Source organism: Euwallacea fornicatus, chromosome 18 (genome assembly GCF_040115645.1).
Source record: "Euwallacea fornicatus isolate EFF26 chromosome 18, ASM4011564v1, whole genome shotgun sequence".
In the NCBI taxonomy this organism is placed as follows: Eukaryota; Metazoa; Arthropoda; class Insecta; order Coleoptera; family Curculionidae; genus Euwallacea; species Euwallacea fornicatus.
Window position 1 is genome coordinate 49,851 of NC_089558.1, and position 16,898 is coordinate 66,748.

The 16,898-nt window shown below is 33.9% G+C and overlaps 3 protein-coding genes across 10 annotated transcripts; 1 reads left to right on the forward strand and 2 right to left on the reverse strand.

Annotated features, from left to right (window-relative positions):
* The first annotated feature begins 1,471 nt into the window (after positions 1-1,471).
* LOC136344941 (uncharacterized) lies at positions 1,472-10,760 on the forward strand. Of its 6 annotated transcripts, none has more exons than XM_066292864.1 (8): positions 1,473-1,688; positions 2,465-2,578; positions 4,838-4,976; positions 6,676-7,094; positions 7,149-7,399; positions 8,634-8,934; positions 8,985-9,384; positions 9,488-10,760. In XM_066292864.1, the coding sequence occupies exons 2-8, from the start codon at positions 2,556-2,558 to the stop codon at positions 9,848-9,850; spliced, it is 1,896 nt and encodes a 631-aa protein (XP_066148961.1). In that variant the 5' UTR covers positions 1,473-1,688; positions 2,465-2,555; the 3' UTR covers positions 9,851-10,760. The 6 variants fall into 6 exon arrangements, with proteins under 6 accessions (XP_066148957.1, XP_066148961.1, XP_066148962.1 ...); XM_066292865.1 differs by having other exon boundaries at positions 1,473-1,684; XM_066292860.1 differs by lacking the exon at positions 2,465-2,578 and having other exon boundaries at positions 1,472-2,127.
* A 590-nt stretch (positions 10,761-11,350) lies between these two features.
* Positions 11,351-14,517, reverse strand: LOC136344943 (uncharacterized). Of its 2 annotated transcripts, none has more exons than XM_066292870.1 (6): positions 14,117-14,517; positions 13,544-13,662; positions 13,213-13,447; positions 13,011-13,160; positions 12,724-12,959; positions 11,351-12,670 (listed from the first exon to the last, which is right to left on the reverse strand). In XM_066292870.1, exons 2-6 carry the CDS (start codon positions 13,645-13,647, stop codon positions 12,373-12,375), a joined length of 1,023 nt encoding a protein of 340 aa, XP_066148967.1. In that variant the 5' UTR covers positions 13,648-13,662; positions 14,117-14,517; the 3' UTR covers positions 11,351-12,372. The 2 variants fall into 2 exon arrangements, with proteins under 2 accessions (XP_066148967.1, XP_066148966.1); XM_066292869.1 differs by lacking the exon at positions 14,117-14,517 and adding an exon at positions 13,731-14,098.
* Positions 14,518-14,632: 115 nt separating this feature from the next.
* Positions 14,633-16,860, reverse strand: Rad9 (cell cycle checkpoint control protein Rad9). 2 transcript variants are annotated; one of them, XM_066292868.1, is made up of 6 exons: positions 16,632-16,860; positions 16,322-16,414; positions 15,997-16,267; positions 15,769-15,949; positions 15,593-15,716; positions 14,633-15,095 (listed from the first exon to the last, which is right to left on the reverse strand). In XM_066292868.1, the coding sequence occupies exons 2-6, from the start codon at positions 16,367-16,369 to the stop codon at positions 14,721-14,723; spliced, it is 999 nt and encodes a 332-aa protein (XP_066148965.1). In that variant the 5' UTR covers positions 16,370-16,414; positions 16,632-16,860; the 3' UTR covers positions 14,633-14,720. The 2 variants fall into 2 exon arrangements, with proteins under 2 accessions (XP_066148965.1, XP_066148964.1); XM_066292867.1 differs by having other exon boundaries at positions 16,322-16,572.
* Between the last annotated feature and the right edge of the window lie 38 nt (positions 16,861-16,898).

Here is a 16,898-nt window from a genome sequence, read left to right on the forward strand (position 1 = left end):
AGGCAAACCCATAAGTTAATCACTGTAGTGGGGTGCGATTATGTTAATAGCTTCCATTAAGTGCTTGAGAGTCACGCAATGCAAGTAATGCGAACAACCCCATTTTCCGATAGTAAATGGCGAGAGACAGATAAGATTTAAATGAAAAAAAAACGAGAATAGAAAAAAAAATGCCACCAACAACAGCTATCAAGACAATTATAATCCAATACACAAATCTGTCATTTGAAAGCCCTAAAAAGACAGTTTTGGGTTATCTGTTGTTGGTATTCAGACATACTACAGGGTCTTTCAGGAAAAAAGGCCCATAGGTCGAGAGTGGATAGACCATCTAAAATGTAGTTAAATGCAAGCAGAATGAGGGTTTTTGCCTGACTCTTCTTCGAGATATAAGCATTTTAGTAAATTTCATCGAAAACATGACACTTAATGCCATTCAAGACATAAATACAACTATATTTTTAAAATCCATGTAAAATTCCTTATCAGATAGGATAGTTTTTTTTACTAAATATATCTTTACGAACACAATGTAGCCGCCTAAAATATAGGAAAATCTAAAACTCGATATTTCTTGGTATTACTCAACGATAGCTCACAGAATGAACCTCCCAACTACCCTTTTGGGAATTTCATGAAAGTTTCTCTGTTTAATATAGTTTTACACGATATATTCACTTTTTTTTTTGTATAGTTGTTTTTAAGTTTGGCGTGATATTTCCGATCAAAAGTTTTTTGAAATATTAAAAATGGGTATACCGTTTGATAGTATATTATATAGGGCAACTTTGGTAAAATCCTTAAAAAGGTACTCGGAAAATTCATTACATGAGCTACCATTGAGTAATATCAAGAAATATGGAATTTCATATTTTCTTATTCTTTAGGCAGCTACGTTGTATTCGAAAAGGCATATTTACTAACAAAATTATCCTCTCTTATTGGAAATTTAATGTGGATTTTAAGCATATAGTCGTATTTGTATCTTGAGTGGTACGAAGTGGAGAATTAGCAGGTTTAGATAAAGAGACTTAGCTTTTTTATGAAATTTAGCTTCATTTTAAATAGTTTATCCACCCTCAACTTATGACCCTTTGTTCATAAATCATCCTGTATAATTTAACACTTCCATGACGGCGTATTGATGCATTTTTTCGACTCTACTTTCTGTCTCAAACGGAGCAATTTAACTCGTTTTAGTAATCGAAAGGTATCCTACTATTCATGGAGAATTTGTCTCCAACTGACCTTAGAGCCACAATAAAAAGACAAAAATTTTGGAAAATCTGGGAACCTTCTATGGCCCATTTCAGCCTCACAATGTCATGCAAAACCGACCAGAACATGACCTCTAGCATGGAAATAATTATATTGTACACTGTATAAAAAAGCGATAAATGCATTCGCCATACATAAACGTTGGGCATCAGATTCATGTTCGGTGTTTGATTTCCGTATAAAATCGTATATAAATTTTTAACTTCGTTGTGGCAGATTTCTTGCTTATCGCCGGCGTTTTGCGGTTAAACAAGGCCTGGCAAACACTTGTTTTATAGTTTATTGGCATGGCAAACAAACGCACTTAATGCAACAATATCTCAATGTAAATTATATAAAATTCCAGAAGAATCAACGTGAAGGTGTGCTCGACAATAGTGAACTGTGAATAGTGACTAACATAAAAGTTGGTATGGTTGTGAAGAAATTTTGGGCTTTTGTTCGATTTTTATTCGATTTCCTGGCGAATGCTCGATAGTTAAACAGAAAGGTGCTCAAAATGTGGTCCCTATCGACTCTGTTCAGGAAACTGTCCAGATCTGGAACTACCTTACTCAATGTCGAATAATTAAATGTATTATCTATGGTTATTTACTTTTTTACCGGTATATTTCGTTACTTATTGATAATCAAAAACCACCGGATTAAGATATACACGCAATTAAACACGTATTTTATCAGTAATAAGATACCGAGTAGTTTAGTTCCACTATTTGGTGTGCGATATTTCCCATACTTTTCAAGTTAAAATCTTTAAACTTTATCAGTTAAAATGGAAACTCCAGAAGTAATAGAATATTTTTTTGAAAGTTTCGCTACAGAGTCAATGGAATCAATAAATTCCGACACGTAAGTTTTGGTGCATTTGACAAATTCCTTTCATTGTGTATGAATAAATAATTTTTTTTTTTATTGGAAAGACTCGTGAAAATTTTCTCAATAACATAGAACTCATACATAAAATATATATATCTTCCTACTTGAAATGGAAGTCACCGTTAGCGCATCGCCAGCAAAATACAAGACTCCCAAATACCAACGTATAAGAAAGCATTAAAAAGTGTTACAATGCAATTATTGGATCATACTCGTTAATAAGGCTTTTTGGGACACTGTGCCTATAATGCTACACAGTGTCTCGAAAAAGCCTGATGTGAGCACAATAACAAATTAATTGGACCTGCAGTCATTTAATTGGAAATAAGGAGCACACTCTTTCATTAGTTCCGTGGACAATCTGCTATAAGTTGCTGTGAGTTTATATCCATCGGGAGAAGATGACGGAGTTACCAGTTGCCAGGTGATTTTTTTTGATAGTTCAAAACATTTGCTCCTTCACTAAATTATCCATAAAACATGAATAAACTGGGGCGCATGTCTCCCCCAGTTTGCGTATTTAGCGATTCCCACTCATCCCTGCGGGGTGAAAACACCCCCGGAAAAATTGCTTATAAGCCGTTTTCTTGTATTGACAAATAGTGAAATATAACGTCTCAATCGATACTGGGAAAGTGCATTCAGTGCATATAATGTCCGTGTCCGCTTCAAGTACTCCAAGGTAAATTGCATGCAGTTTTGATTTTCTTTGAAGGTTTGTTTTGTTTGGATCATATGGTGGGTTATGTCATTGAAAATTAAACTCAGGTAGCGGGACTAAAGCCGGTGTTTAAGTTAGATGACGATTTATGAAATAAAACCTGAAATTAAAATTTTTACTCCTAAGTGGAATTTAACCACATTGTAATAACTGTAATGATTATTAATAAGCCAATGTTCAGCGTAACTTTTTTTTACTGATTATTATACCAGTTAGGGGATACCTTGTTCTGGAATATAATTAAATGATAATTTAATTTAGGCTCACTTCATTTATGCGAATAAATTTTGAAAAAAATGCATAATGACTAGAACTTATATTGAGTGAAAAGTTAATTTTGCCGACCCGATTGGTTTTCATTACAGTAAAAACACGAGATATAGCTAAAAAAAATCTAAATTTTTGTCAAAAATGCTGTGAGTTCATAAAAATCCTTTAGAAAAATAAGTTAACTTCTTCGCTATTTTGTCCACAAAATAGATCAATTATTCTATAATTAATTTATTAATTTAATTCATAACGTAGCGATATATTTAACATTTATAGAGGTTTCCTTGTGTGTGTTCTAAAATAAATTGTAACCTCAGATTGCTTTTGAGGGTGGAATTATAATAATTGAGATATGCCACATGCCAGTGGGAATATATATTTATCTGGGGTAGGTAATATCCCCCTTTACACCCATAAATTAGAGTTTCTCTTAAAGAAATCTGGACAGCATAGCTGTCTTCATATATGTATATTAGAGACTAAGTGAAATTTAGCTGACTTTTCCATGTAAATTTGGATGCTACAGTTAATTAAACTAATCCACGCATCAAGTTTCCTTTAATTTATCACAGAAATTTCAGTTCTCTTGGTACTCATTTGTACAATTACTGTTTCTGCTTTCACTGAGTATGGAAATAAGCGCCAGATACAAAAGCGAAGGAGGAATAAATAATTAATGTATAATAATGCGGAGATTACTCGACAGAAAATCTCCCAATGGGGGCGTTGAAACACCACTAGAACCATATAGAAAGTATCTAAAATAAATAGAACAGAGAGGGATAATTGAGGAAATTCCCCCGCAGGAGGCATTCGACAATAAGTTTTAATTGCCATTAGAACAATTTCTAATTTATAATTAATTAAAACCTACAAGGCGTGTAATTGGATTGTGATTCATTACAAACAGATCATTCTTTAGGTGTTATTGGCAAAAATGCTGCTTTAAATATATAGGTATGTAGGTAAAAACTGCCCAAAAAATTGTTTTGGATTTCTATAAATGGAAATTTCATGGATTTTTTTGGTCAGTTTAAAAACCAAAAAGTCGAAAAAATTAACCTTAACCATGCTACACTATTATGTCCAATTTGTTTAATGAGAAAACTTGCGATTTGGTCTGGTGAGGTACTAAAACTCTAACTAAAAATTCCTACGTTTTTCTGTGAATTTAGAAGAAACCTTTTCTTATTCTTATGCTTCAATTAAGCAAAGGTTTCGTCTCCTACTCTATGTTTGTAGTACTTCTATAGGAAGCCAAACCACCGAACAATAATCCAATTCATCAGCCCCGACTTAATTCAAACTATCGCTACTTGATCAAATCGAAATCGTTAAACTAGGAATGGTGGTAGGTACTAGTTATTTGGTTACACATGGTCGCTAACACGGAACCACGAATGGAAAGGCTAAACAAAACGCTGTCTGCACTCTGTGCAGTTCCAAACAGAACTTCACCGATTACACTAGTGTTTCTATGACTGTGAAAAGTTATGAGGACTGAATGTTGCATTGTTATGTGAGTATTCTGCATCAATGCACCAAATATTTGAGTCCCGCCCAAAGTCGAGTTACAATAATTTATGTAGAAACTATTGCGTGCCAAAACACGAAACTGTATACTATATGCAGCATCATAAGGAATTTCCTTAGCTTTAGTAATGATTAACTATTTTTTAACGCATATTTCAGGCGAAAGCCCACATTTCCGGGTTCTCTCACCGATTTGCATAGGTTCAGGAAAACCGCCCATGGACACGATGGGTCTAGCAGAATCGTCATGGTACGAAAAACTGATCAGCGAATTTTCGCCAACATTAAAAATGGGGAGGTATGTATGGTGGATATGGATTTCCGTCATTTTATCTTAATCTGTCTTCTAACCAAAATCTTCAACAAATGGACGCAATATACAATTGTAGCTTTGTGATAATTAAGATGATGAATGTTTTTTACACATTCACAGTGCGTATTTTTAACAGCTTGGTAGTACCTCAAAACAATTTTACTTAATTGAAATATTACGACTTATAAAACTGAATAATTTTTTTATTGATTTGCAACTACCCTTAATTTTTGATGGTATCAGTCGAAATAGCAAATACTTGACTTCATCAAATTTTATTTTAGCAAAAATTAAAATCTTTTAATACTTTTCTTAATGAAAATAAAGTGTTAGAATATCATAATTTCTAAATAATTTTCTAATTGATTCAAATTGAATAAATTATAGAAAAATCATGGCAAACATGGGATACACCATTAACTACGCAATAATAACTCTTGTTAGAGTCTTATCTGAACTTAACAACGAGTGAAATGCCTTTATAAATATGGAAACTCCAGTAGTTCTCATCACTTTAATACTCTCAAGTCAATTTTTTATATTCCCATGTACATGGCGTAGACCTATTGCAAACGAACGATAATTTCTTTAATTAGCTAATCCTTCTTGATCCCTAATTGATACAATATTACTCATTTTCATCATATCTTATCTACACAGGCGCCGTTAATTACTGCCACCTCAAAAAGATGAATAGATGATATTGTGAATCCGATAATTCCAGATATGTATTTCTAGTTTAGTTTAGTTAAGTTGGTAAAAAGATACACGTAAGTCTGAACAAAAAACTAAAAAAGTTCCCAATTTGATTAAGCATGCAGGAGCCCTAAAAACATCAAACTTCTTCAATTCTTTACAGTAGGTAAATCCCCGGAGGAATGAGATCGTATGATATTAGATTGAACCTGAACTATTACCGTAAATCCCGAGAAATGCTCTAATTTTGATATTATTTATCATTTAAACCCACCCACTTTTTTCAGGGAATTAAATTATAAATCCTATTTTAGTTAAGACTGGGGAACATCACCCCCCAAATATATCGCTTATAAGTCCTAATAATCAACCTTTTCCTTAGATCCTTCCACATTGTTCATATGCTCACATCTGGAATGAGCACCAAAATTACATAGTTCATATATTTCCCAACTACACAGACCTTCCTGGAATTTTATTCACAATTAAAAAACAAGAATCTACATAAAAACAATAAATTCTGCAAGACCGGAGGTCAAATTTCGTACGGTTATTTGCAATTGGATTAAATCAACCGTTTAATGATTTCAAACAATGTCAGAGAATTTCCTTGCAAAACTGTTTATTAGATAAATCGACATATCGATACTGGAATCATTACAATTATGTCATTTGCTCAATGAAATCATCATTTCTACTTAGAAGTCATCCCCCATATCAAATGACTAAAATGCACCACAATTTGAACTGGCAAACGTTTGCCTGGTTTATTAACTTCAGAATAAGACTATTCCTTACAGGACACATCTAATAAGCCTCATAATACTCAAATGCAAAAATAGCTCTTAAAGCTACTTCAAACCTCCTTTACAAACACTTATTCTAGGAATAGTCTAGATTAGATAAAGCTGGAAAAATTAATGATTGCACTTTACAATGTTTGCGGTTTTTTTCTCTGTCAATATCTCATAACACTCATTTATATCAGGAACCAACCTTGGAAACTGTCACTCGAGAAACCATCGAAACCTTTCGAGGGCAAAGGACTGAGTGTAAAGTCACCACCGAAAAGAAAGACTTTGAGCCAAAGTGTCCTCCAGAAATTATCCAGGCCCTTGCTACAAGGACCGCTAAGAAACCATCAGGAGTTAGAAAAAAACGGAACCCGCCAATGGATTTTGCAGCTGAGTGTTTACTAGCGCACAACGAGTACCGAAAGAGACACGGAGTGCCTCCATTGAAGTTGAATAAGGAAATCTGCAGAGTTAGCCAGCAATGGGCGGATCACTTGATCAGGAAAGGGGCAATGGTGCATAGCAACAACAAGGACTATGGAGAGAACCTCTTTATGATGCAATCGTCGAATCCCAATTTTACAGTATCAGGAGGAGAAGCTGTGAATAAATGGTAAGCTTCCCCAAAACTCCTTGATCAGTCTTTATCCAAGAGTTGCATATTTAGGTACGACGAAATTAAACTCCACGTATTTGGAGTAGAGCCTGCAAGCCTGGCTTCTGGACATTTCACTCAGGTTATCTGGAAGGAATCCAAGGAGCTTGGAGTAGCATTTGCGAAAAATGGTGGCAAAGTCATTGTAGTGGCCAACTACTATCCTCCAGGGAATTATGTGGGGAATTTTGCCAAAAATGTACCCCCTCCCGGGGGGGTTCCGTCCAGTTTTCACAATAATAATAACGTTGCAGAGGTTACAGGTGAGAGACAAGAATGTAATAAAAAGGCTTGCATGTTCATCCTTCCAATGACTGTAGCAAGTACATACAGGGTATCCCAGCAAACACTAAACACCCTAAATAACTTGTTCGTTATGTAACTGATGAATATTCAGTGGGACACGTTGATTAAAGTTTCAAAGAAGACCCATTTTCATGTACATGATAGCTGCTCCTTTTTACCCCTCCTCTCTACAGGGCCACCCCCTTAAAACGATTAAATAGAAAGTAGGACTAAATGATACATTGTTAGAAAAGCTGCTTTGGTACATAAAGTCATCAAAATAAAAAATTATTGTTTTCGTTATTTAGGCTATAAAATGCCATTTGAAACAGTGTACCAACTGATTCTATTTCCCATTTAAGTTTTTTAAGGGGATGACGTTACAGGGAAAAGGGATGAAAATGAATGGCTATCATGTACGTTAAAATGGGTCTTTCTTGAAATTATAATCAATGTGACCTACCGATTTTTCATCAATTGCATAATTAAGTTATTTGGGGTGTCTAATTTTCGCTGGGACACTCTATATATTCTTAAATAAAATACGTGTCAGATTGAAAATTCTTAGATATAGCCATAAGATGATGCATTTTCCTGAATTGGAAAAGGCAATTTCTTCTTTATGGTTTTGTCTACATTTATATTAAGTAAATAATGACATAAAAATTAAATTGGAATTTGCATCAAGCAAATGCCAAATTCTTATATTGAGCAAATACTCGTATACTGCATTTAAGGTAAGTAAATATGTAAAATAAATAGGACTGATTCGATTAATCTTTTATTTAAAATAAACTTTCAACTACTTTCAATTCCTCTTATATTTTTAATTTAAATGCATTCACTTGATATTAGCTAAGGAAATTACTTACGGATAAAGATATTCAAACCCCTCTTCTTCCTTTCTTCTGTGATAAAACTGAAATTTTCAACAATCAGCAAATGCCCTTGGCGAGTATGCCACAAATTTTGGACTGGCCAAAATGGTCTAAACAAAACTCACCTTCACACTACCGAATTTTGTCTATGCACCGTTCTTTGACACATGTTGAGCCACTGAAGTTGAAAGGTTGTAATGAGCCATATTGACTTCATAAATTCTCAATTCTATTCCTGAAAAGTGCAAAAATCACAGTTGCAAAAGTGGAGTCACATTTATTTCTCCTCGTTTCTCACGGGAATTACTTACCATACATGATTATTTCTCTTCAGGAAACTTGAACCGTCTCTCATTAGGATCGAGAGGCTCGACCAAAGACCTACACTTGGCCACCGAAGGAAATTTCGAAGAAGACTTTCTGGAGGCCCACAACAACTACAGGAAGAGGCATGGAGTACCACCACTTGAACTTGACAAATCCATGTCCAAAGTGGCTGAGGAATGGGCCAAATACCTGGCCTCCAAAAACAAACTTGAACACCGACCTCAGAGCAACTACGGAGAGAATATTTACTGTCTCTATTCTTCAGATTCCAACTTCAAGATTAATGGCAACACTCCAGTGGACAGTTGGTAAATCATAGATTTCTTTGTAAATACACATTGTGACGATTTAAACTTAGGTATGAGGAAATCAAGAATCACGTCTTCAGCCGTGAGCCAAGTGACCTGAAATCAGGACATTTCACTCAGGTTATCTGGAAATCCAGCAAATCCGTAGGAGTGGGAGTAGCCAAATCCAGAGAAGGGAGCATTTACGTGGTGGCAAATTATTCTCCGGCGGGAAATTTTGTAGGTCACTTCCAAGAGAATTGCCCCCCAATTAAACCGCAATTTTACGGGCTGGACGTACCAAGTAAAACGTGTGAAAATAGCCCCATTTCCGGTTCTACTCCAACATCAGGAGCAGCCACCAACAAAAATGAGGAAATTGATGTTATAGCGTTTGAGCAAGAAGTTTTGAAGGTGCATAATGAGTATAGAAGAAAACATGGGGTACCGGATTTGGTTTTGGATGCGGAGGCAAGTAACGTTATTAAGTTTCGACCCCAAACGTACTTAAATATTAGTACTGTTTTCACCTTTTCGAAGAGAGGCCAACGAACATGTTTCTTTTCTTTTTTAGTTGTGTGAATTCACCCAGGATTGGGCAGAAACTTGTGCCCGAACTGCCAGCTTGCAACACAGAGCCAATAACAAATATGGAGAAAACATCTTCTGCATGTACTCCTCCGATTACAGTCACGTTCCAACAGGGAGGGATGCGGTGAAAGAGTGGTACGACGAAATAAAAAGTCACAACTTCAGCAGTGATAGAGTTCCCCAAGGAAGCCTGCACTTTACGCAAGTTATTTGGAAGAATTCTAAGTACCTTGGAGTAGGAATTGCTAAAAACAAAAAGGGCCAAACTTATGTGGTGTGCAATTACGAACCGAAGGGTAATTTCGTGGGTCAATTCGCGGAAAATGTGCCTAAACTAAGGTCTTGACGACTTTTGGTCAGAAATGTGAGGTTTTCATTACCTAATTCTACACTGTAATAATTATCCAAAGTTCATAATCATTCGTCATGCCAAAGACTCTTATCTGTGGTGCTTATAAAGTTGTTGAATAGTGTTTAAGAGTTATATATATTTAAACAAAAATTAAGCCAAAAGCACTTTGGAATTTTTGGGCATTATTGACTGACAATCTTTTGCTTTTTGCCTTAGAACATATCCAGTTTTTTAACGCAATAATCACGACCGGCTTTTGCCAGTGCGCTGGAACAGTTTAGGCCGTCCTTTATCTGTGCTATACTATCACATGCGTGCCTATTTATAAGGAGATACAAAGGGCCTTGAAAATATGGGCTAAATTGATTTTAAGATTGCTTCACGTAATGACTATTTCCAAAGGGGGAGAAATCCATCTATAACCATTTTTGACAATAAGAGACGTGATGTACCTGAAGTGCTAAAGTGGTTATCTTAAACCTGAAAGTAAGGAAACAAATTATTGAGAGAATTTCATTTTTGAAACGCCCTATGTATGGCTCTGAGTTGAAAATACATTTTTTAACGTTTTTCTGGAACAACGCTAAAAAGCAAAAACTACACGAATTCCTTTACAATCTGTAAAACATTCCAAAATGTTACGAGTATTAAGCACATAATAGAACACAATCACATTCCTTTTATGAGTATTCTGAAGTCTTTTAACACACGACTTACTACCATTTTGTAGTAGAATATACCTTTGAAGTCACCAAACGATTGTTATTCATTACTCTGTAGTAATTATCTACGATAACATTAATACAACATCTATACGAATTAAGTAAATACTCCACATAGTTCTTTATACATCATATCGTTTACCATTTGCAGTTATTGTTATAAATAAATATTTGTTATATTATCCGGTGTATTACTGTACGTCATTATCCCACATTCCCCGATGTAGCACTCACCATTCAAACTACTCTCGGTTCCAGTATTAGTTAGGATATTCAGATAACCGTTTAATATTCTCCTTTATCGGTTCGCACAGCTTACCTTTGTTTTCTAATATCAGTTATTTTATCTTTGCTAACAGTATCAATTTATCACCTTTCAAAACAGGTCAATTTAATCTTCAACAAGTCCTTCTGCACCAAGTTCTTAAGATGACCTGGACCTGAACAATAAACCCGCATTTGCTTCTTCTAGATATACAGTCTCGCCATGCCAAGTAAGTACTCGAATGTGGTTGACAAAAATTAGTCTGTACGGAGGGCTGTAAGAATACCTCATTAGTAATATGAGTCACCATGAATGAAGACAGACCACGTCTGATAATGTGTTCTCAACGTCCAAACATGTGGGATTGTAAACAATCACATCAATAATCCTCACTCATACTAAAACTCGCTAAGACGCCAAAAACCTTCACATTATATTTGCTGGTGGTGTTAGGGGAGTCGGACACTCCATTCATATAGTAAAATCACATAGGAAAAGGAACAATAATTTACAATAGTGCTAAAATTATTTATTGTTTAAACAACGAAACACAGCCCAAACATTTTTCAATAAGCTGAACTGCTAGTATTTTGCCACATTTCATCGACACACTCAATAGTTTGAACTCGAATACGAAAATTACATATGTACTTCGATCTGGAACTACTTAGGACGAATCAAAGAGTAAAATGTTTTTCCGTTTCGTCATAGCCAGCATGGTTACCAGCACCAGCCTTTCCATCTATTAGGTAGGACCATAATACCCTTCCGGTTTTAGGCTATTTATTCAAATCTCTCAATAACTCATATGACACCCAAATATCCAACTTTTTTGTATATCCAGCGGCCTTCAAATGTCTTTTGATCGTTGTGGGTGGTACATTCAATTCTTCTGACATCGTTTTGACTGAGATATGGCGATCTTCCGCAATTTTTTCAAGAATTCCGTCGACATTTGTAGTGAGTGGTCTTCCTCCATGGTAATGGTCGTCGGTGTCGAAATTTCCTGCTTTAAATCGTCTAAACCATTCTTCCACCGCACGAAGTGATACAGTTCCATCTCCCATAACATCATTGATCTCTTTGTGAGTTTATGCAGCCTTTTTGCGTTGAACGAAAAAACATTTCAAAATTCCACGAATATCTCGGTTGTTTGCTTCCATTTTTGAATGGCTATATTTCGAGAACTATTCAACCAAACTAAACAAACTGAGCGTCGTATTTTGGCTAATGACATAACCTTTCAAACACAACATAATATTGCTCGATATGACATCACATACATCTTCTACAGCTATCGAAACGACATCTTTCAAAAAACCGGAAAGGTATTACGGTCCTACCTTATATGTAGCAGTTAATTCCACTAGGCACTATTTCTGGGAAAACATTTGCACACAGGTATAGAAAAATTACAGGACTAATAATATACATTAAAAACAAGAATTTATTGAATGGAGGTTAACAACAACTATATGAAACATTTTCGAAATATTGCAAAACAGTTTCAACTAAAACTGACAGTGGGCTTATGTAGTATTAACATATTTATAACTTTTTCCCTTTTGAGTTGTTCCTGTTACAGCCTCAAAACTCTTCTTATTTTTATATACGCACAGATCCATAAAACTAATTCCCAGCATCAAAGCCTGTGCTAAGAGCTCTTTATTTGTTGAGTTTTCAGATTTAAAATATTGAATCAAACTATTATCAATTGAAACACAAGTGTATGGAAGTGACTCCATGAGCTTTGTATCACGTTTTATCATACCAATAATTGTTGGTATTGCAGACACTTTCTCATAACCCATTAGAGTATTAAATAGCCTAAAATTTACAGCCTAGAAAATAATTTTTTTTCTTAATAAAAAATTACTCACCTAGCTGGTAATTTATTTTTTAAATAGAAAACTCGATTTTCAAATATACCCTTCTCATTCTGTAAGGCTTGATTATGTTTCACACTAGTGTTCAATAGTGCTAATAACATGGACATTATCTCCACTTGATGGTTGTGAGTGAATACTTTACTGGGATTGTTTTGAGGATTTAAACTTGGTTGTGCTTCAAAAACATAAACGTCTCCTAAAGGAGTTTTTTGCAAGGCTTCTACTGCCTAAATTGATTGGGTATTAGTGGTTAAGTTTTAATTGAGAGTTATTAATACCAAGCCAAAAGTATCTGTGGGCAACATTTGTGTAGGGTAAGAAGTTAAATTTTTAAATTTCCATTCAGATACACTATTGGTGGTTCGATTTAAGGTCACCCACCCAATTCCTGTAGCATCCACATAGATTGCTACGGCAGTTTCTAGGGTCTGGAATGATGTTTTTAAATTAAAATAATCTATGATTTCAGTTTAATATTACAGTAGATAAATGTGGGTCCATTTCAGGAAACATCAAATATTTAAAGTATTTTTTATTTTTCATGGAAGATGATTTTGGCTTTAATAAAATATTTTTTACGATTCGTTTGCAAATGTCCTCTAGGATATTTTCACCAAAGCCATCCACTTCTAAAACCTCTTTCAAGGATTTGAAACGACCTCGTCTCAGTTTCCATTCTGATAGGGACTTTATTCTTGCATTTGAGATTCTGTAACTGTGTAAAAGGTGAAACTATGGTAATTATTATCAGAAGTTGGCTAACACTTTAATATGAACAGTTTAATGCTAAATCAAAAAAATTTGAACTTACCAAGACAGAACATTAGGTGGGGAATCATTTAAAGTTTGCAATATTTTCGAATGTTGTTCAGGGGTAAAATTGTCTTTGGCGTAGAAATCAACATTTGAATGCATACAAAGGGGCCTAATCTGAAGAGTTAATAATAAAGCAAAATTATAACACACGCCAAGACGAAAATGTAGGTATTAATGCTTACACATTTGGAAAATGAATTGTAATTAATTATTCTATAAATTTGTTCTAATAACATGTTAATTATATGTTTAAAATAACTAAAAAATTGTAAAATTTGATAACAAACTTTAAACAATTTAATAGTAAATTATTGAGGTTATATTTTAAGTTAGGTTATGTACATTGGAGTTAACGTGAGTAATGTGGAAACATTGAAGACGAATGAACTGCCCTCCAGTTTACAGTAACATTTTCATTACTTGCAATATATTAGGTTAAATTATTATTCCAACAACTTTCAGATATTATTAAAATTATTCTCAAAATGTGACTTTACTCAAGCACATTAATAAAAAATGTTTAATTAAACTTGCACAATATAACACTACAATTAAGTAAAAAACACACATGCGGTATTGGCAAGCCTAATATCCTGCTTTCTAGTTGTTCAACACCGATTATCGAGGAGTATTAACTTCATTTGTCAACTTTCTATTCAAGTGTTTGTGAATTTTTCATAGGTCGATTGTCAGATTTATTTGTTAAGGAAGAAAGAGTTGAGAAGGCCAATAATACGCGCTAAAGCGACGCCAGTGAATATCTTTTTAGGGTTTTTTTTTCAATTAAGCTTAGTAATTTATGTGAGAAAGTTAAAGGGAATAATAAACAAGTTCATAATTGAAAGAAGGGGAATTAATGTTGCTTTGCAGGTGACTGATTTGATATGCTCTATTTATATTTTTATACTATTTTGTATATATAATCGGTAGTTTATAAAAGTTATTAGGAATACTCAAAATTAGGCTTGTTATATTTTGGAATGTGTTATTTACTTTAGGATAAGATATGTACGTATATAAAATGTTTTTACTAAGATAAAACATGCATGTTCTGTGTGAGGAATTTTTGATTAAGTAATAAACATATTATACAAATTTTAATAATAAGTCTTAAGCTTTCAAAACTAAACTAGAATCACACACTTTTCATTCAAATTTGTAACTTTTTAACTTTATTCAGAATCGCTTTCCCTTAATAGCACATTATTTATCATGGAGGCATGAAAAGTTGGTTCAAAAGACCTTTTAAAAATATATCTCACTCTTTTGCTTCTAGGACTTTCAGGGCTTTCTGGCTCATTATTATCTACTTCCCCATCTTGTTTACTGTTATTATTGAATAAACTATCATTTTCTTCTAACACAAACTTTTTTGAATCTTTAGTACTTGTCTTATATCTATTGAATAAAGCATCATTTTTAGTATTTTCTGATACAGAATTTTTGTCACTTTTTGAGACTGGATCATCTTCAAAGTCGTCCCAATTTTCATTTGCAATCGCTTCTAAATCATCATGAGTCAAGTTATGGGAACCTTTTATGTTTACCTGCAAATGAAGTAAATGAGATGAGTCAAGTACGTGCATACTGGAAAATCCGATTGTACGATTTGCTTGAGGTTAATCCTTTTAAAACTAATTGATATAGGATCTTAGTTTCAATTCTCTTTTTTAAGTAACTTAGAGTGGATGCCAGCATTTCAATCTAGATTGAAAAGTTAAAAGACAAACTGAGAATTAACATATTGTAATTTAAATGAGTTTTTAATTAATATGAATATTTTTTTTATGTTAGCTTATTAACCAAATAATGGCAGCCCCTAAGGTTATGTTTTCCTCAATTGGTTATAATATACAGATGCGGATGTTTAGTTTCAAAACTATGTTTTTATTTTAATCTAATTATTTCTGTATTTAAGATAGTATTAATTAGCCTTATTTAAAAGTCCTCTAAAGTTCGTAAGATTGATTTTAATCTGATTATGTGATTGGATCGTAATTTTTGCAATATACATATATTCAATAAAACTGCTAATAAATCTCACCTGTGTTATTTTTGCCGGTAAAGAGGTAGGCCCTATCGTGGATGGAGCATCTGTGTAGGGATTAATTGTGGCTACCACAAAGAGTACCTCAAAAGTAGGATTTCTCATACTGATTGAGAGAGGCCTAAAGAATATTCAATTTTTCTCATTTCAGAGCAGGAATAAAGTGATCATACCGGCCTCCTGCATCAAAATCAATACTAATATTTAAATTGAAAGAATCTGCAAATGCTATTGCAGTCCTAAACGGTTTCAGTGAAAAATTAACTGTTGTCTCTTCACTGATTTTGAACAAAGCAAATTCTGAGTTGCTCAAGTTCACATGACTCCTAACAGATTTAGGGTTATGAGGGGCACCTAGAAAGTTCATTTAACTATCCCAAAAACAAAATGGCACAACATACCAATATAGTAGTTTCTGGCTATTACTTTGGCCCTTGTTATCTCAAAAGTAATACTGTCATCTGATGTACTAAATAAATTGAGAAAACTATTGAAGAAATCACTGCCCGCACACAGGCTGTTATTTCTAGATTGTCCATAATTGTCTATGGTCAATATTTCAGGATCCATGAGACACAGATCATGTGACATAACAATATCATCTGCCTTATATTTAACTTTGAATTTCATCAAATCACTGGGATCTACATATTCAATTCTTAGAGATTCTAACTGAAAATATGATACAGTGTTACATGTTTGTTTCTAATATTTTTAACACTTTACTTTCTTATCCAAATGTGTTCCACGAAATAATGGCAACAAAGTCTTCATGTGAATCTTTAAACTGATGGCTGTATTTTCTTTGGCATGACCTTGCTGCACATTATACAAAGAAAAGAAACTATCAAGCATGTGAAATTGTCCACAAACCGTCTTGCTTTGATTGAATGTTAGAAATGTAAGTTTATCAATTTTGGCTTCAATAAAGAGTTCATCACCTATTTTTGCTAAAGCGTGTACTGCCCTTGCTAAAACTGGGGTGATCCCGAAAGGCATTTTAAAAAACTTAAGAAAATAAAAAAAGGGAATTTACCTTTGATGTTTAGACTGGGGACGATGCAATTCATGGTTTATAAGGAATTGGAATAAAGCCCTAAAGAGTTGTTAAATATACAGCAATGCGCTTCTTTTAGTTATTTTTTTACTAAAAAATATCATATTTTTTCTCTTCAAATGTATCTGTTAATTTTATTTATAAATATAAAACTAAAAGTTAGGTTAAAAACAGTGTTGTCATTGTTGAGCAGCTATTTTGTCTCCACTATTTCACACAATTGTTTCGATGCAGTCGTAAACCTAA

Excerpts from the sequence above, each read along its gene's own strand:
- LOC136344941 (XM_066292860.1), top strand. The coding sequence starts at position 2,051 with ATGGAAACTCCAGAAGTAATAGAATATTTTTTTGAAAGTTTCGCTACA. Across the intron at positions 7,400-8,633 it reads TAACGTTGCAGAGGTTACAG|GAAACTTGAACCGTCTCTCA; the intron begins GTGAGAGACAAG and ends ATTTCTCTTCAG. Across the intron at positions 9,385-9,487 it reads ATTTGGTTTTGGATGCGGAG|TTGTGTGAATTCACCCAGGA; the intron begins GCAAGTAACGTT and ends TTTCTTTTTTAG.
- Rad9 (XM_066292867.1), bottom strand. The coding sequence starts at position 16,665 with ATGAATTGCATCGTCCCCAGTCTAAACATCAAAG. Across the intron at positions 15,950-15,996 it reads AGCCAGAAACTACTATATTG|GTGCCCCTCATAACCCTAAA; the intron begins GTATGTTGTGCC and ends TGAACTTTCTAG. Across the intron at positions 15,717-15,768 it reads GATTTTGATGCAGGAGGCCG|GCCTCTCTCAATCAGTATGA; the intron begins GTATGATCACTT and ends AATATTCTTTAG.
- LOC136344943 (XM_066292869.1), bottom strand. The coding sequence starts at position 13,784 with ATGTTATTAGAACAAATTTATAGAATAATTAATTACAATTCATTTTCC. Across the intron at positions 13,448-13,543 it reads CCACCTAATGTTCTGTCTTG|TTACAGAATCTCAAATGCAA; the intron begins GTAAGTTCAAAT and ends CCTTTTACACAG. Across the intron at positions 13,161-13,212 it reads TGGACCCACATTTATCTACT|ACCCTAGAAACTGCCGTAGC; the intron begins GTAATATTAAAC and ends ACATCATTCCAG.